The 19,885-nt window shown below is 41.6% G+C and overlaps 1 protein-coding gene and 1 non-coding gene across 5 annotated transcripts in view; one reads left to right on the top strand and one right to left on the bottom strand.

Moving 5' to 3' along the window:
- sipa1l2a (signal-induced proliferation-associated 1like 2, genome duplicate a) overlaps positions 1–2,243 on the top strand; it is a 72,253-nt gene extending 70,010 nt beyond the window's left edge. For all 4 annotated transcript variants that reach the window (XM_088304528.1, XM_088304526.1, XM_088304527.1 and 1 more), the window contains one exon: positions 710–2,243. In XM_088304528.1, coding sequence (XP_088160654.1) covers positions 710–856 — 147 coding nt within the window. In that variant the 3' untranslated portion in view covers positions 857–2,243. The remainder of the gene's footprint in view (positions 1–709) is intronic.
- A 12,667-nt stretch (positions 2,244–14,910) lies between these two features.
- On the bottom strand, positions 14,911–14,992 carry trnal-aag (transfer RNA leucine (anticodon AAG)). The gene has a single exon. It is a non-coding gene; the product is annotated as a tRNA-Leu (tRNA).
- Positions 14,993–19,885: the final 4,893 nt, after the last annotated feature.

Below are 19,885 nucleotides of genomic sequence, written 5' to 3'. Positions count from 1 at the left end.
CTGTAATTTGGTTGGCGGTCAGTCCAGGGTTTGCCCTGAGGCTCCAGCTCACGACCCTAACGTGTTCTTTAATTAAAGACTCTAATTTGGCCGTAGGATGGCTGTGAGCGTGAATGGTTGCTTGTTTACAGGTGCATACTGAAAAGCAGGGTTGAGAGATGTAAAGATGTCTCCCAATTCCCAATACAGTTCCTAGTTACCCTTTAAAAAAATGTAGCTAGTAACGTCATCCAAGCAACATAATATGAATGTAACAATTCAAACAAAGATAATGGAAAAAAACTCAATATGATATATATGTTTACATATTTTTCTGGTCTTTTCTGTCTTATGGCTGTTTAATATGCATGGTTTTGGAATGCTGCAGGGAGCAAGAGCACCGACAATTCAAATCCAAAGCGCAAGAACTGTGAGGAAGACATACTCACTACTTGTGCACCATGCTGCATGGATAAATGGATGGATGGAAATCCACCCGTTTTTATCCATCTCGGTAGAGACTGTAGACTAAAAATGATAATGGTAATAACCAATCACGGCTCACATGTTTTCTGGGTTTGGTCATGTGAAGTTTGCAAATTGATCCCTGGATGCGCTTCCTCCATATTTATTACCTTCGCCAAGGAGATTTGTTTTCATCAGCATTAGTTGCTGATGTGCAACTTCGTATCTATCAAGCGTTTGTTCGTGTGTGTGTGTGTGTGTTTAGGAAAAGGAGGACAAGGCGATGCTACAGGAGGAGGTACAGCACCTGAGGCAGGACAACATGCGGCTGCAGGAGGAGAGCCAGACGGCGTCGGCCCAGCTCAGGAAGTTCACCGAGTGGTTCTTTCACAGCATTGATAAGAAGCCCTGAAATAGAGACACGCGAGGTGGACGGCGCACACTCGACTCATACTGAAGGCTCCCAGACCCGTCCACAACACTTGTGAATTGTCTTGGGAAGACTAGAAAGAGTTCACGTGTGGCGAGACTAATATGTACAGGCCTCCTCATATACAGTGCAGAGCTGTCTGTATGTGACATTAACAGTTTCTCCATCGCGCCAGCTGAGACTCCTCTGGGGAAATTCCCTCATCTCCGGCTGCGAGGAGAATTTTCTTCCACGAGATCCTCTTACAGTAGTGGAATGTAAAGCTCATTTACTGTAGTCTACTTGTAAACTACCTACGTACTGTGTGTCTCGTCAGTCTACTGTACCTGCAGCTGTACTCCGCTCCGCACGCTGTCGCAGCTGCTTTGGGAAGAGGATTTCATGAAGTGGTACACGCCCAAGAGGAATCAACTCCTGGGTGAAAAGTACAGCTGGAGGAATAATGAATGTACCTCAACTTGAGACTTTTTCGGTTCCCCAAGTGACTCCAAAATAGGGTTTTTATTTGCTTCTTATTCTTTCTCGTTATTTCAACTCCACTCCACTTTTTGTTCCTTCCGTGTTGTGATGGCGTGTCACATTTCGGCGGCGGTTTTTGATGTTCAAAGGTGCTTTTCCCTACACACGATTGTCGGTAGTCTCCAGTCACTGTCGCACTGTCCTAGCAATAACATGTTGTAGTTATGAAACTGTGTTAGGAATCAAACTATGAAGAGGTTAACACAAACATTAAGCAGTTGTATTCTAAAGCAGGAGATTGTGCCTAAAACTCTTGGGTGTAAATCGGATTGTTTTCTTGGCTTTTCTAAACACATGCCTTGTCTGTGGCTCACTGATACAAACGCGTGTTTGCGTATGTGCGCGTTTGTGAGTGTGCCTGTATGTGTGATTGTGTGTAGTTTTATCGCAGCAAAATGTGTTCTTATGCTGTGGTTTTCAAGAGCATAGAGAAAGCGCCAGTGAACCACATTTACAATGCCAAATGTGTTTATTTCTGTACATATCGGCCACAGAAGTGTCTTGTATTTAACACTGTTATTTAAGCTTATTTAACCTAAAGTTGTTTATTTTATTAAGGGTAATTGATTTTCATTTACTGCACTAAGGAGAGATAAAGCTCTGTGTATGTTGTAAAGTGTGTAGCTGGAGCAGGGCTTAAAAAAAACAACAACTATATATTTAAATATATAAATGATAACTTTGGAGATTCCAACATTTGGATGCTGCTAGATTACAGTTTGCTGGTTTGTATGCTTTTAAACATGTTGCTCTGTCTCAATCCTGGGGAGGGGGAGACACTGGATGTTGTTTTTGTGTTTTGTTCTGTTTTTTTTTTTTGTTGTTTTTTAAATAAATGTAGATGAAAATAGTTGGGTTTACAGTTTCTTGTATTCGTTTATTTCTGCACAGTTAAGAGAAACACTACGTTTTGGTGAGGCCCTGCATTGATCCCCTGATTCCCAATGACCAATTGCCCGTTCCTCAACTGCCAAATTATTATAGTCTGTCCGCTAACTACGACAAAAAGGACCCTAACATGAATTCAATTATGACTTTTAATTAACTTATATGGCTGTCAACCAGTCCAGGGTGTACCCCTTTTTTGTCCAGTCAGCTGGTGTAGGATCCAGCTCACCAGGCGCAGTATGAGGACAAGAGTGTAAGAAAATGTATGGATGGATACATGGTAATTGCAGCATTGCTAAAAAGATGAGCACCGGGGTAATGACGTGAATCTGAAACGGTTACCGAGATTTCAGAAAAGTGAAGGCACAAGAATGAAAGACATTGTTTTTTTGAGTAATTTAAAAAGAAAATAATATATTTTTACAGCGGGTCTTTATCAAGTGGCCACTGTCTCTTGACATCCTTGTGGAAAATGAATGAAAATGCCTCCAGTGCTTCTTTGTTCTTCTCTTCGTGGGAAGAAAATGTGCTGTTCTGATGAAGCTGCTCTTATAAAAATGTCCACGCTAATCTCTTCAGGGGTTACGTTTTTTTTTTATGGCTTCCAGAAGCTTGTGAAAATGGATTTGCAACAAAATTGTACTGTTGCATTGTGGCCAATCCAGCTGCCAGGCATTGTTAACGATACCCAATGTTGAGATCTTAACTGTTTGATTAAGCAAGACAAACCAGCAGAAAATGTCTAGCACGAAGACACACAATGACTTCAATGAAGGTAGTAATGCATTTGTTTACTAGTTTAAATGAGTCATCTGTGTTCATTTTAGGGCGTACAAAATAGATGAACATGAAACTGTAATGTGTTTATGAGATGTGAGTGGCTTTAAATAATTGGCAGATGTTGCGTTTGCTGCAGGGACAGCAAGAACCTGTTGAATAATTAATCACAAGCCCCTCTGAGTGTTCACAGAAAAACAATCCAATTTGCCTGCCACTTCCTTCCAGGAGTTTCCAGCCGGGGCTGCCGGGAGTGTGTGGCCTAGTGTGTCATGTCCTTGGGCAGCTGGAGCATAATGGGGAAAGTAAGAGTAAGGTGTCTAGTCTTGTCTTTCAGGAGTGCTGTTTTATTATGCTCATGTGTGATGGAGTTGGACGCACTCTCATAATACATTCATAGCAAAGTGAGTGAGCTCATGACATGAGGAAGAGGCTTCAAAAATGAAGTCCTATGGAACAAGCCTACAGAGGTCATGTTACCAGGCCGCCTGCGCTCACTCCCTTAGGAACGTCGTGATCGCTATCTGACCTCAGTCCAGCCAAAATGGCAGCATGGCCGTGTGCGTGCATGTGGAGGCGCTCTGGTTTTGAGCTGTGAGATTAAGTAGATAAGCTCCATGCGTGTGCACGCTGCCAGGACAGCAGATGGGGGGCCGGGCTGGCCCAAGGTGCAAGTGTTGCCAGTGTTGTTTCAGATGGGGGAGATTTGCAGGCGGGCGCTACGATCGGGTTCAAGCGGCAGCCAAAGACAGGTGCCAAATGGAGAGAGATTCGAAGAAAGCTGGATTCTAATTCATGCTCGGAGACAGGATATGACACAGTGGGACTCATGCTGACAAGCAGAAAAGTTTGATCCAATTGGCTAAAAACCTCTTCGAAATAGATAGTGAGACCTTACAGTCAAGGAAATATCGATTTTAATATTTGGTAGTGTCAGCAGTTTGTGGAACAAACCTCAGCATTTCTCCGCACACACACACACACACACATAAACAGCATTTGAGAGGGACACTGTTGTCCCTCAGCAGATGCTCGCCTGCTGTGAGTGTCACCATAGTTGGGATCATGTTACCCAGAATAGGACTCCAAGTGCCCAAAGCACAGCTGGCACAGGGGGGAGGGTTTGGAGAGGTTGGGGTCGTGTATCCGTTGACCGGGTGAAGGTCAGCCTTTGCTAATTGTTGGCATCGTATCAAATATTTTTATCAGTGTTAAACATTAGTTCAAGCAACAACAAGGAAGGAAGGAAATCTTTCAATCGCATATGATATGATTCTTATTAAAATTGTTTGACATTTTAACATTCGGCCGACACACAAAAGAGATGCACAGTACGAAAGTGTTTTTTAACAGCCAGAAATTTTGCAAAAAAACGTCTAAAGTACCTACAGTTGAATGTTCATTGTTTTTCATCCATCCATCCAATCGAAAAAGTTTCCAAATTTGGTATAAACATTCTTGAAATCCACCAAATGCACGAGGCAAAATGTTTTTCTTTGCATTAATTCCAAACGTAATGAGTGGCGTAAACTAACCACCAAATGAACATTGTACCTACATGAGTTGAATGTGCTTTATTATTTATTTGGAACAGTCATATCCCAGGTTACACGTGGGTGTGCAGACTTTTGCATCGACATTATCTCAGTTGCTTATCTTCATTTCTCCTTTCAAAAATATATTTTTATTGAGTTCTGCAAATTAGAGATCATGTGAAGGTTGGGAGAAGTTTTGAAGTTGTTTGTCTTGGTCTCATTTTTATATCACCAAATCCTGCCGTTTGAACCAGGCAGTGTGGACTTTCTATATCCCCCCTGTATTTTGCCTTCTTTAGGCAGTGAGAACTGTATCAACCAAGGAAAGCAGGGAGCCTCCCGTAATCCTCTTGGCCTCGTTGGAGCGCTTTCTTGTCTGCCGCTGTGCAGCTGCATAAACCACACACGGTACGTAAGGATGCTCTCAATGGCGCATCGGGGGGCAAAGGACACAAGGAGTTTCTGTGTGGGGTTGTTGTTTCTGAGAATCCTCAGGAAATAATCTCGACTGTTCCTTTTTGACGATCGCTCCGGTGTTAATGTTCCGGGTCAGGTCGTTGTCGATGTGCATACCAGGGAACCAGAAGTTAGAGACACTCTCCGAGCAATCCCCTTCTATGAATAGAGCTTAAATATCTGTTTTTCCTTCTTAAGAATATGCTTCTAATATTTGTTAAAAGAGCAGACAATTTGCAATTTGGGGACTAAAGCTATGCCAAAATTGAAATATTTAGCAAGAAATGAAAGAGTCAAGATTAGAATGCCATAGTGGGCCGCACAAAGTGATGCAGGGGGAAAGAATTCCGGCCTCACCGTTCTGAGGTGCAGGGTTCAATTCCGGCTCCGGCCTTCCTGTGTGGAGTTTGTATTGTCTCTCCGTGCCTGCGTGGGTTTTCTCTGGGTTTCCTCCCACATTCCAAAAATATGCGTAGTAGGTTGATTGGGTGCTGTAAACTGCCCCTGGGTGTTGTAATGAGCACAGATGGTTGTTTGTCTTAGTGTAACATGCAATTGGCTGGCAACCAGTCCAGGGTGTACCCCGCCTACTGCCCGAGGTTGAGATAGACTCCAACCCTCGTGAGGAAAAGCGGAGCAGATGACGGATGAATTGATGGAAAAATCTATCATGTCCATTAATGAAGCTAACATACCGACAAGTTTTTGAGGAAAAGGCACATGCAAACACATTGCATGATGGCCTGAGCTGAGATTTGAACGCCAAAACTCAGAACATAATGTGCTATCCATTCAAAACCATCAGGATCCCGACTTAAACTTTCCTTCGGGTTCTTCGAGGATTGGCTGAGTAGTCTTTGATTCTTACGAACACAGGCTGAAACATAACCCTGTTGTCTGTGGCCAGGACAGAACTCTCAAGTGTTGCGTGCCCGGGAGGCTCAACAGCAGGATTAAGTCTCTCTCAGCAGGACTGCTTATCTGTCATCTCTCCACTTTGAAACTGCCTCTAGCCCTCTGGGGAGCAGCCAGTCCTCATCTCTCCCCTCACAGACGGACAGACAGACAGAATGGAGAGGAAGACGCTGATCGAAGGCAGGGTCGTCATCTCTCCATCCGCCTCTCAGATCCCAAAAGGCTGTCGCTATCCATGTCAATCAAGTCACAGGTGAGCACCCTCCTTAAGAGGCCAGTGAAGGGCAGCACCCAATAAGTGACGTGCTCCCTGCTGGCCGCACCTGGCCTCAAACACATCAGAAGGAATGAGAGAAGAGGGAAAACCTTTTCAAAGGTCACCCTTGTCTCTTGCAGTGAAAGTGTAAATGAGTTTGAGAAACAGGAACAAATAGATACAACAGGACGGAATTATCTTGGTGCGCTTGGCTGTCCTTGTCTCATGTCCTTCTCAGCCTTCGAGCGACGAGCAATAAAATCGATTCTCAATTGGCCTCCTCCTCCGCTTGCAAGCGGGTGGGCTCTGCTAGGGAGGTCTTCAAACTCTCCACATTTATTTATTTATTTATTTTGCATATTGATTATGCAAAGTTGTACTAGTCTGGGCCCTGGTCCGCATGGTGATTGGAAGGGTCATGGGAATATTGATGTCCACGGGGTGAATGCAAGGTGTGATAGTGGGGGCGTATCGCGGTGAATAACAAACAAGCCCCACTGACCCATCATCAGCTATAAAAGCTTAAACTGGATATGCGATCGATCCAACGCGTGGGAGCAGAAGGTCAGAGGCAAATTGTGATCAAGTGTTACTAGATGGAAAAATACCATTAGTCATTTTAACGTGTGCTTTCCCATCAAACTGTATAATGGGAAGCAAGCTTTGTCCACATGAACAGATTGTTTTTTTTTACCTCATTGATTTTTCACCCGTATCAGGCTTCTGCACAAAATCCTATGGTGTTCCATCAAACCCACCACTGCATGCCATTAGTGAAGTGTCATAGTCCTATTTGGACTGTTGGTTTAGCAGCATGGAGTAGTACTTAGCACATCTGCCTCACAGTTTGGAGATTTGCGGTTGGAATCTCAGCTCTGGTAATCCTTTGAGGGGTTTGTGTGTTCCCCCCGTGCTTGAGTTTACAACAGTTTCCTCCTATAATTTGAAAACATACGTTAGGTTCATGCTTTTATGTACCCTGCTTGGCTGGCAACCAGTCCAGAGTGCGCCTCTCGGCTTGGGGTGGGCTCCAACTTACCCACAACCCTAATGGAACTGATTACTCGAAGAAATTGATGGATAGATTTAATCTGGATTCAGATTTTTAAACAATTCTTCATTCAAAGTTCGCCTGATACGCATTCCCTGTGTCTCTCTTCTCTTGACCTGCTTCTTTGCATTTACTCTCTGTCCAAATCCCAGCTAACTGAGCGAGAGACGGGGGCACTCTGAACTGCTTGCCAACCAGTTGCAGTGCACATATAGACAAACAGACATCCGCACACATATTCATACCTACAGTCTTTGATGAACCTGAGAGACATGTGCTTGGAACTTTGGATGAAGCCACATAGACACACCATTTGGAACCATTACTAATTCCAACTACTAGAGCTACCAGAGCCGTCATTTTGACGGCTTCCCCTCTCTTTCACTCTGACAATGACCTTATCGCCTAAAATGTTTATTACTTGCTGTATGAGTAGCTAATAAAGGTATTTTGTTCGTTAAAATTCTATTGTGAGTATCTTTTAAGTCATTTCTAACATACCAATGAGGACCAGATGTGAAAGGAGTGCACAGTAATGTGCCAGTAGAGCAATGATGATGACGTAGTTAATGTTCCGTACTTGTCTCTTCAATGACAGAGTATCACAGCGTATGATTTGGACTTGGTAAGCTGCAATAAGTGTACGGGCAAGAACAACTGTATCAGTGGTTCAGGCCAGACGAGCACCAGACTTGGCAGATGGGAGCAGCCATGTGTCAGCACTGATAACCTCAAGCTTGTGGCTCAACAATGGCCAACATCTATTTTAACATCTGGCTTTTTGGCTCTTCTGTCTGCTCAGTTCTGTTCACTTTTCTTGAGTCTGGGTCGCAGGACTTCATAAACGTGAAGGCAATGTTTTAACACTAACCCGATCCTCGCTGATATTAAGCAACAGGTGGGTTGCACTGTGGACTGGTCAGCAACCAATTGGAGTTAAATGATCCATTTTAAGATCATGTCTGTATTCATCTATGATGTTTCTTTGTTTTATTTATAAAATGACAGGAACCTTTTGTAAGTAGGTAGTAGTAGGAAGTGGGTATTGGCAATAAAAACTAAGAGTTATCATTTTGTAATTGGTGGCTGGATGTAATCTACAGGTAAACACTGAAATGTCGTATTTCATGGGCATTCAACTTTAAATGTTCGGCTGTAAAATGATTCCTCTTAATAGTTCATTAACCGCTTCAATAAGTACAAATTAAAGTTCACCTTTTTCGGTTGAGTGAGTGACAGCTCAATTTACGACGTGGAAATAAAAAAATGAAAATTGCACTTGAGTGGGATGAAAGCACACTTACAGTGTACTAAATCCTCACCTGATTTTGCCCTTGAAATAACATCTCAAATGCTCCAGTGTGATTTTCTTTTTTACATGCAAACCAAAGTAGGTCATTATATCACATGAATTCAGTGTTTGTGTGTATGAGCACACAGACATTGATCTGGAATTGTTTTTTTGTTTTTTTTTAGCTCATATTACACATGCACTTTGCAATTAAATCCATGAAGGTCATAAAGAGTTGACTTTTGACCCCAGCCATTATCTTACATGGATTCCCAATGCGATCACTATTGTAGAACATAAGAAGGAAATGCAAACACTCATTTTCTCACGATGAAAACATTCAATCTCAGAGAAACAATGCTGCTCTCATCAGACAACACCGGCTTGTCATTCTCTGGAGTGACATCACACGCTCATGGTGCTGCCTGTCTAATTGATGTGTGTAATTACAAAGACTCACGATCAAACAAGACTTTCACCTCTTAGTTTGTGCACCTTTCTCATCGTCATCAGCACGGAGACAAACGTTTGTTGAAGGTATGAAAACAAAATGTTTCATTCCCTTTCCTCTACTCTGGCTTGTGGCGGATGTAATTGTGGCCTTTGTCTCCCAGTGTCTAATTATCATCTTCCATGTCGACGCCATATGACAATAACGTGCTCCCCTGGGGTGCTCCAGGGCAGCGGCGGCTCGTGCAATTGGAGCAGCTCAAACCACAAAAGCATCTGCGAGGAGCAAGCTCATATTTCCATCACACCACCCACAATGCATTGCTGCATAATGAAAGGCCCGGATCAATTGGAGGAGGATATACAACGTGGCACACTGGCCTCACATCAGCACAACATAGCAAACTGTATATGGTCAAAATATATTGATAACTGGACAACTAAGATATATTGGGCTCTGGCAGTAAATTACAATGTATTGAACTGTAATCTTGTTTGTTCTTCATTTGAGAAGAGCACCATCCCCCTTTCAGTGCCATTCACACGCACAGTTATACAGCCACCCACAATGTGATACACTCTAATGAATCGCGGGTCAAGTTGCATCACACTCCAAAAACTAAAAACATGGCTGACAATCTGTGGCACAAGAAGGCTATATTTAGCAAATAAATTAAGGGTTGGGTTAGGGAATAGTATTTTCCAATGGCGGGTCGTGCATTTCACACGCAGGCCTTCAGTGAAGACCTACTTAGTCCGACTTGAATAAATACTCCTCATAATACAATCATTTATGACACCACGTCTGCACAAATAATATACAGAAACACACTCACACAATACTGAGTGAGTGTTGGACGACCTAACTTCTCTTGAAAGGTCCGTCTTGAAAATGGCCTTGCAAGTGTATCTGCAATTAAATCCACATTTTTCCCTCCTTTGGCCATTGTGGTTTTAAAAAAGAAAGAATATGTTTTAGATTTTAGAAGGGTCACCAGTTAGGACTTCCGGGTGTGTTGATTACGCATAGCGCTGCCCCCTCACTAGTGAATATCCAATCACAAAAGGCGTTTATCACCTGCGTAAGGCCAGCGAGAAGGCCTTACTGTGATCGGGTCTGATCGGCAGTCGCAACTGTCTATCAATTGTAAAAGCCTTGAGACACAGAACAGACGCCGCGCGATTGTATCTGAAGGCATCGGACCAATAGCGCGTGCTACTGGTATCGTGAAATCTGCCTGGCAACACAAGCTAGATGAATTCTGATTGGATTAAAAACTCTCACCTAAAATCTAATAATGACATCAATGTGAAGAATATGATCATGATTTCTTGATTATGTTAGGCCATCAGAGAACACCTTGAAGGCCTTGACCACCCACCACTAGTATTTTCATAGTTTTAATAAATAAATAAAAAAAACTGATAGAGAAAAAATCTAATTAATTCCCTCAATACGGAACTCAAGTAAAAAAATTTAAATTTTCACAATGATGTGTTCTATGCCCCCCCCATTAGCCTAAAATGGTATTATGATTCATGTTGCATTTGTGGAATTTCAATTAAGCAGAAAAATCCCGTTTGTATCTTTCTCAGGGGGCTGCCACACCCTGTGCACTGAAAATGACATCGCGGGGCTCATGGCTCAGTTTATGAACATCACATGACCTAAAATGAAGTTCATTTTAAGCCAAATACAAATTCAAACAAAGTTAATTTTGAAGTACTAAAAAATCTACAATCAAGGATGATAATTACACTGATCAACAATTTATTTATTTATTTTTTTACCTTTTTTTTTCAACAGAGATTCAAGTAAACTTTTCAATATATTTTTGTGATGATTCTGAATCCACCCCAATTTCGTTGCTGGCATAATAATCATAATAACAATCTTAATAAAAATAATAATAATAATAATAACAATAATAATAATACATACCATAATTTTGTGGATTTTTTTCTGAAATGAGATCAAAATCAGAAAATGAAAATCTAGTATTGTTAAAGAACAAAACTTGAACATAAAGGTTATTTTAACAGTAGAACAAAGTGACTGGCAAAATATTGATCAAATATAACTTTAAATTAGTTTTACAACAATAACAAAATGTAGTGGAACGTTGATATAAAATGGGAACAGGCTGTTGTGATATTTCCCAAAGGTTTGTTTTCTTACTTTTCATTTGATGTGTTCCATCCACAGTGTTGAGATGCTCCACCCTGGCTGACACCTGCAAATGTATGCGCGTGCGTGTGTGCGTGCTTGTGTGTGGGTGTGGACGCATTGCAATGTTTGCCCTGAGCTGTCATTCTCCTCAATGTATTGCGTCGCCTTTGCAAAAAAAAAAAAAAAGAACCCTGTAACATGGCTGTACCCATCCATCCCCGACACACAGATGCGTCTGATCCAAGCTGTGGACATTTTCGTACATTCCACAAATAATCTGTCACCTAATGAGTCCAAGAATTTAAATAAAAAATTCCCTTTACTTTCTTATTTCATTGAGACCTGGACATCTGCATCTTGTAACTCAGTTGATATCCTCTAATATAACTTCCTGGCGCTGTCTGTTTTCTAAATTCCAGGACAGACCACAATATTCTCATATGGAATTGTTGGACTTGAAAATATGTTTTTGTGGGGAGGGGGGATTGGCAGGCAGTTATTTAATTCATATGTATATGTGTTGGCACTGTTTCTTCCCTCTACTCTCTCCAGGCATCATAGAAGCATCACATAGCCATCATGGAAGCATCATTATGCCAGAATGTGTTCGATGTAAACAAATTGCCGCACGGTGCATCACACTATATGCACGAACGACAAGATCTAATAAGCAACCATCTGCTGCTCCAACAGACCTGGCACCAGGTAGCATGCCAGACAAAGTTGCATCTATATTCACACGTTCACATTCATGATGTCGCAGCTGAAAAACATATTTTTACTACACTCTCGTGGAATTGGCATGTTTATATTGTGTTGTAGCAGCATTGTCAGATTTTTCACAAAGTCTGTGAGGAAAAGCAAATTTTAGTGAGTAAGCACTTTCCTGCTTTGGGGGCTTTTTGCAATTGAGCGGGGATATCCTCATTTAGGCATTTTTTGTTGTTCCACTCAAAGTCAGAACAGTCCGATTATCTGATGACTCAAACAGATTATCCTGGACAACTATCCTGTGGTGTGGGGTGTGTTACGCATGTTTTTCCTTTCCTGATCTGCTTGGAAAACGGCCAGGTCTTGAACATAAATATCAACGCATTCTCTTAACTACTTATTGTCACTTCACTGAAAATCAGGCAGCGTTCAAGTTCACGGACAGTGTTAAAAACAGAATCTGGTGCACTATTGCCACTCAGTAATTAATTAGCCAGTGTAGTCCAAAATGTAACACTGATATGTTGTCCTTACATTTTTTTTTTCAGCATCATTTTCCTCCTCACTTGCAAGATGGAATCAAACTTCCCGAAGGTAGGCAAAACCCTCACATGATGGTATTTGAAGAAAAAAAAAATTGCCTCATGAATTGTTTTCCACTTGCGTTTCCTGGTTCATTTTGTCTAAAACAGATAACAATACTTATTCAATAAATAATATCCCATATTCCAGGAATAAGTTCAGGGTGTACCCCACCCTGCTGCCCAACGGCTGCTGGGATAGACTCCAGCACCCCCGCAACACACGTGAGGATAAATGGTTTAGGGGATGGATGGATAATTGATATTCCATGTACTGTCAACATCTTTACAGCACTTTAAAATCTAGATGTGTATCGGTCATTAAGGCCATTTGGCCAATCTTAGTTGTATTCTCAATGACAATTGGGTTTATTAACGGTATTTAACATGTTTTGATTCACACAGGTGCAAGCAGTTAACGTGACGAGCTGCAGGGTTAGTCCAATTCATTTACGTGACTTTTTTTTTCACTCTGCTTGAATCAGGTTTGATATTAAATCCCGTCGTCTATGTGTGAATTTGTAGGAGCCCTCTACCAAACACAAACCTGCCAACGAGTTATGCGTGTGCCCTGGTGAGTTGCCCAGCTGACTCCATTCAGTCAAATGAACGTCATTTGCTAGCCAAGTGTTCTTTCATCCTATCTGGAAGACAATGCCTCAGCAACGACAGTAGTGATGTGAGTAACCTCGGGTTTTCTCATTTGGCCATTTAGGCCTACAGGAAATGAAATTGATTATGTAATGTTTGATGTAATGTATATATCTCTTTTGCTCCCATGCTATTTTGAATTTGGGCCAAAGACACTGCAAGACCACTCAACATCTGAACGGGTGATGAATTCATGTCTATGATGATGAAACGTTTGGCCAACCAGCCAGTTGCCTAAGTGTCGAAATGAAAGCATAACGCACCCGCATGAAGGTTCACGCACAGAGAGATGCAACACCATTCAAAACAAGTGTTGGGGTCTTGACAAATATGTAATGATTCGTGTTGCCACTACCTCCTGGGTGAAAAACTATAGTGATGAATGCCAGAAAGGAATGTTTCTATGTTTTGTACCGAATTCCCTACCGTCAGGAAAATTGTAAACATCCTGATGACGAAAAAGCCTTTTGTTTTGACCACAAATGTTATTACTATGGGTTTTGATTATAACCTGAACCTTTTAGAATTGAGGAGGATTTGTTTACTTGTTATTGGTGTTTTTGACCTGAGTGTATTTTTTGGCACGATTGGCAGTTTTCACATGAATGCAAGAACTTTGTTCCTTACTGCTGTTTTGTATAATTTGCCTGAAATTAATAAATAAATAATAAAAGAATATTTATATTCTGGCACTGCTGCCATGACACACAATTGGGTGTTGAACGTTCAGCACCTTAGTAAATATTACTTTTATACTGAGTAGTGTGGATACATGTAGACACTTTACTGGTGTTAAAGTTAACACCGTAGGTGTCAAATTAACACCAGGAGAGTGTATAGCTGTAGAGCATAGTATCACGAGTCATCACCCATACCGCTTTTCCTGCACATGGTCACGGGGGGTGCTGGAGCCGTTCCCAGCTGACTACAGGCGAAAGGCACACGATACCCTGAACTGGTCGCCAGCCAGTCACTGAGCACACACAGACACCGTCAGTGAGTGGAGGACTCTTGAAAGGAAAACTAGAAGTCATTGTCAACCCACAACCCTACAACTCACACCTGATAAGGCTCCAGAGAGCCAACAAGCCAACGAGCGAACATAGGCACCTAAGGAAAGTTCAGGTTCTCCCTTCTGACCCAATTCCTGTCAGACAGAAAGAGTGAACAAAACAAACAACAAATATCTGCCAGCAGAGTGGCGCAGCGGAAGCGTGCTGGGCCCATAACCCAGAGGCCGATGGATCGAAACCATCCTCTGCTACTTGGGGCAGGTTCACTAGTATCTTTGGCTCTTGTCCATTGACCTTTGTTCCCAGTGTTTATTGGGATGGGAAAGTATTTTAGATGTGTCATTTTTATAGATCTCACTCAGCGGAAGCGACCTTTTCCACGATTCAATCATTTAACAGCGATAAAATCCGCCTTAATTCACTTTTAACACCGAAAGTATATTTACATGCATTGTTGGCAGTCCAGTTCAATTTGTGAAAGGAAAATCTGTTGATTTTAGGGAGGAAACTGTCGGGACAGAATAGATTTGTGCGGCAAGACAACAATATAGAGCGCGTGTCAAACTCCAGTCCTGGAGGGCCGCTTTCCTGCATGCTTTCAATCTTCTTGCAACACACCTGATTCAAATGAGCAAGTTACTTTTCATGCTTCTAACTTGTTCATTTGAATCAGGTGTGTTGCAGCTTGGAGAGACGGATAACAAAGGGTCAAGCAGAACTGCAGAACCAGAGTTTGACACCTGTAACATGGAGTATATTACATCAACATAAGTGGCAGTGGTGGGATTTGAACCCACGCCTCAAGTGAGACTGGAGCCTTAATCCAGCGCCTTAGACCGCTCGGCCACACTACCATAAAAACCCCTACTAGGATAGGAACTCGAAAGTTTAAGACTGCTTTGTCTGACCGGGTCCCTCTGTATCTCCCATTGGAACCAACCTTTACATTGAGGACATGGAAAGGCAGACTCTAAACTCCAGAAAGACAAAACTAAAAGTCATTGTCAACTCACAAACCTACAACTCACACCTGATAATGCTCCAATGAGCCCACAATAGATCATGGGCACCTAAGGGAAGTTCAACTAGTGCGGCTTCTGACCCAATTCCTTTTCGACAGAAACAGTGAACAGTACAGAACCAATAGCGGACAGCAGAGTGGCACAGCTCGGCCACACGACCTCAAAAGGCCGTCTCAGATAGGATAGGAACTCGAAAGTTTAAGACTTCTTCGTCCGAGCGGTAGGATCCCCTGCATCTCCCATTAGAGCCAACCTTTACATCAAGGACATGGAAAGGGAGACGCTAAATTCCTGAAAAGCAAAACTAAAAGTCATTGCCAACCCACAACCCTACATCTCATTCCTGATAATGCTCCAAAGAGCCCACAAGCCAACGAGAGAACATAGGCACCTAAGGGAACGTCCTCTTCTGACCCAATTCCTGTTTGAAAGAGTGAACAATACAAACATCGAACAGCGAACAGCAGAGTGGCGCAGCGGCCACGTTCTGGCCCCATAACCCAGAGGTCGATGGATTGGAACCATCTTCTGCTATTTTAGGCAAGGTAGTATGTCTAACGATGTTTTATCACCAGATACATACCAATCTTCTAAATGTATCGTAACTGAACGTGCTGTGTTTGTCTTTTCACACGACCTGCTTTCATCTTTTCTTAAACAATTGTCTTTGTCTTAGTCTGCTGATGATTAAAATGCCGTCACGGTCGCATGAGTTGACTTGACTTCTTGTTCTTTGCCAGTCGCGTTGCACTCACTCTAAGCTCCCCATACAGACCTATTAGTACATTCCTCGGATGGATTAGTGTCATTCGCTAGCGGTGGCTTCAGAGCTGTTTGCTTGCATCGAGGCACAAATCCAAATACTTTATTGAAATATGTATTCGTGGTTCAAATGTATACCAGAAGATGACATATTATTATTATTTTGTTGATTATTATGCACGTTATTTGAGAAAAGTGAGTGAATTTTCAAAATGATGAAAGCTAGCGTCTGCATTTAGAAGCCCAAGGGTGTTGTCCCATTTTAGATATGCCTTTTTACTGAAGGTTGGCTGAGATTACTGGTACCATTCCAAATGTGTATGGCAAATATATGGCTACTGCCAGAAAGTAATTAGCATAACGGCAGATAAAGACAGGACCGTGGAAAACTTTAACCTTTGCTTGCCCTTTCAGCAACAACCTGTGCCAACTAGCATTTCTGCTAGCATAAACAATAATCGTGAGCCTTTGTTATGCGAGGAACTAAATTTGGACCCCACTCTTACTCAGAGTTTTGTATTGGCTTTATTATTTTCATTTTCAGTTTTTATTTTTTTCTTAATGCACCAGCAATTCATAAAATTCATTGCTGGAGGGGCAGAGTGCATACTCAAACACAGTATCTCTCAACTGTGTGGCAGTAGCTCTAACCACTAGGTCAATCACTGCACTGCCTGTACCCGGTGTAAGTGAAGAATTTCTTATTTATTTTTGCTCACAAAGTGACTCCCACTTTTACGCAAGGACAGTAAGTCAATTGTAGACCGGATTTAATGACTGCAAAAGTCGCAGGCAATGGTCCAGTAAAATCCAGTCCCAAGCAGTGTAGGAAGCGAGCAGAATGGGGCGGGTAGAAAAGGAGTAATTTGTGTAGACAGTTGAAAAGAACAGTCGGTGTTCACCAGTGTCATGTTGTGATACGGCATCAGAGGAAGCTCTCATCTACAGCCAAAACCTACAAAGAGGCTAACAGTGAGAGAGTACAAGAGGGAGGGAGGGAGCGAGTGGACATGAGCTCAAGGACAAGCCAGCATCGAAGGAAACATTCAAATTGCAGCGCCGCTTTGGAAAGGGTGACTTTGCAGTGTTTGTAACTCTTGCGTTTTCTCTTGGCTCCTCACATTGTCAGAGTCAGAAGGAAAGCAGCTGATGTCTGCAAAAAGATAGCGACACCCAAAAGGGTATCGTGAGTGTGTGTGTGTGTGTATGTGTTTTAAAATTAACTGGGGAAAAAAAATACTTAAAGTATTCAGGATGGAATTCCTAAAATGCAGAATTTTACAACAGCCTTGATCACACAGCAAGCAAATGTTATTAGTTAATCAGACTGGAATCGGAATCTGTTCTGCGCGCTGTAAGTGATTTCCAAATGATCAAGTCCGATTTTTTGTTAGTGCAGGTGATATGAAATACACACACACACAAAAGTAACGCAAAGATGATATACAACTGTACAAATACGTCAAGCCATTTGAGTAGTTCAGTCTAATCCAGGGGTGGGCAAACTACAGCCCCGGGCCCACTTGTGGCCCGTTAAACGTTTTAATCCGGCCCGCCTTGAAAAAAATTAATTGAATAAACCTTGTTAATGTTTTATTTTCTAAATACTTTGGCTTTTCAAAGACATATATATTGTTGTAATGCTTTTGTTCACTTTCATTTAAAATTAAATGTATGTATTTTTTCTGATTAGATGAGGTTACCAAAACACTCCATCCATCTGCTCCTGGTCCGGCCCCTCTGTCAAATTTTAGAAGCCATTGTGGCCCGCCAATCAAAAGGTTTACCCACCCCTGGTCAAATCGGTTGCAGACTCAGGATGAATTTGTACAAATCCAGTTTGAAACACACATCAATGTACAGTATGCCCACATGTGGTCCAGATAAGTTTTAACAAAATCATATACCATGTGATTTTTGATGTTCAAACTAAAAAAAAAATCTGAGATGGGATTGCCAGTGTGTGCATTGCCTAAAAGAATTAAAAAAACTGTGGCAACAAGTCAAGGACTAGCAGTTCGAGGGCCGGAATGTATTTTCCTTTAAAAAAAAAAGTGCCTGCTTTAGGCCTCTATGTAATGTTCAGTCAATTTTGCATCTATATGTGACCATGTCTTTCCAACACCAAGCAAAAATATTTGCGGGAGTCACAGTCAAAGAGCTCATAATATAAAAAATTGGCTTTATAATTAGTTGTATACAAATGTTATTTCTGTGGTACCCGTCCAACTGTCAAGTGTGAAATCATAAAACGTCAGCTAATATACATAAGTGCCCCTACACTGAGTTTCTACACCAGGGGTCCCCATTACATCGATCGTGAGCAACCGATCGCCAAGGAAGGGTCAGTCGATCCCATGGCGTTAACTAACACTCAAGCCCTGCTGTAGCTGACTGGCGAGGGCAGGGAAATTTTCAGCAGTTGTTAAAAACATTAATAAGCCAGCCAGTAGTGTTCTCCACCGTGGCTGATGATCATTTGCATGTGTGCTTGCTACCAACAGCTAATGTCCAGACTGATGCATCACTGGCTAATTCCATTCAGTGCAAGTCATCAGCGTCACTTAAGGAGCAAAAAAAAAATGTTCACTTGTATTATGCATGGTGGGTTCATGCAATTATGCAAGTGGTGTTTATTGTTGTATTCCGAAAACGCTTGTACGCTCCTTTTTCATCTCATTTTGTTCTCGTCGTTCCCCTAGTGGTGGAATCAATGCATCACAATATTGTACGTCTCAAGAATTCTCAGTATATCTAAACATACACGTAATTCTCTTTTTTTTTTTTTTTTTTTAATTTTCGGTAGATCATTTTGACATTATCATTTTATAAATAGCTCACATGCTGAAATGACAAGTAGAATTGGCAAAGATCCAGAGCATCTTTGGCATGGTCCGAGTTTAGCCCCCAAACTACACTGTCCGAAATGTTATCATGTCAAAACCAAAAGGTAAGCCAAGTTACTTTCAACAAGGTGAGAAAAATAGTGTGAAAATTCTACTATATATTTTCAAATATTTTTTTATATTTTTACGAGTTTTACAAAAGCATGTCACAGAGCAATTTTTTAAAACACCTTGGAACTATTTCAATTTCTACATTTAATCAAGTTCAATTCTACATCTATGTATGGCAAAAACTCGCAGGATCACTGAAGCGCAGGATGATCAAAATAAACATCAGTCATTGTTCATAAGTGTGTTCTTTTTGCCCTTTGTCAGTTGTGCTTCGGTTTGACAAACAAATAGCACGGTAAGCCCACAGGTACGCTTACCTGAGCGTCACTTCGCATTTAGGTCAGTCAGGTAAGGTCAGAAACAGTTCAGCGGCCATGAAGGAAGAGGCTCCGGTTTCCATTGTGGATATATGCGTCGGGTTAAACTTGATATTGATGAATTACAAATTTATTATCATGTTATAGCACATTTTAATATATTTTCTCTCTTTTATGATTGGGATATTCTGTGCTGATTGGCTGGGCGAAATACATTGAGTGTGACTGTAGTGAGGCATGTGTGGTCCATTTTAAACACTCACCCAGTTACCAAATATGGTTCGTTTCCTAAAGCAATTCCTGGGTCAAGCCTGTACCCTCGAGGCAGATTTACTGATCTTAGAACTAAAAAAGAACACACACACACAAAACCAACTGCTGTAAGCCGTATGAAAACACAACATTTGAGAACGAAAAGACCCTAAAGGAAGGATTTAGGGCCATTTTTAGCCAGGAGGCCTGAAGCGAGGTTTTCACAGTCTCGATAAACCAAAATAACCGGCAGTAAAAGTGATGACCAGCACAATTCTCACGGAATGACTCAAGTGACAAGTTTTGTAAGGGAAAACTGATTTTAAAAAACCTTTAAAAAAAATGTTTTTATACTCTTAACTGGTGATAATAATTTGCTTTATTACAAAAATCTCCAGAGGATTTTTATGTTTGAATCTGTGCAAAAATACTAAACT

This window comes from Idiotropiscis lumnitzeri, chromosome 9 (assembly GCF_059441095.1).
Source record: "Idiotropiscis lumnitzeri isolate Australia: NSW breed Sydney's pygmy pipehorse chromosome 9, RoL_Ilum_1.0, whole genome shotgun sequence".
Classification (NCBI taxonomy): domain Eukaryota; kingdom Metazoa; phylum Chordata; class Actinopteri; order Syngnathiformes; family Syngnathidae; genus Idiotropiscis; species Idiotropiscis lumnitzeri.
Note: the sequence above shows the minus strand (reverse complement) of the source record. Positions and strands in the feature narration are given on the sequence as shown.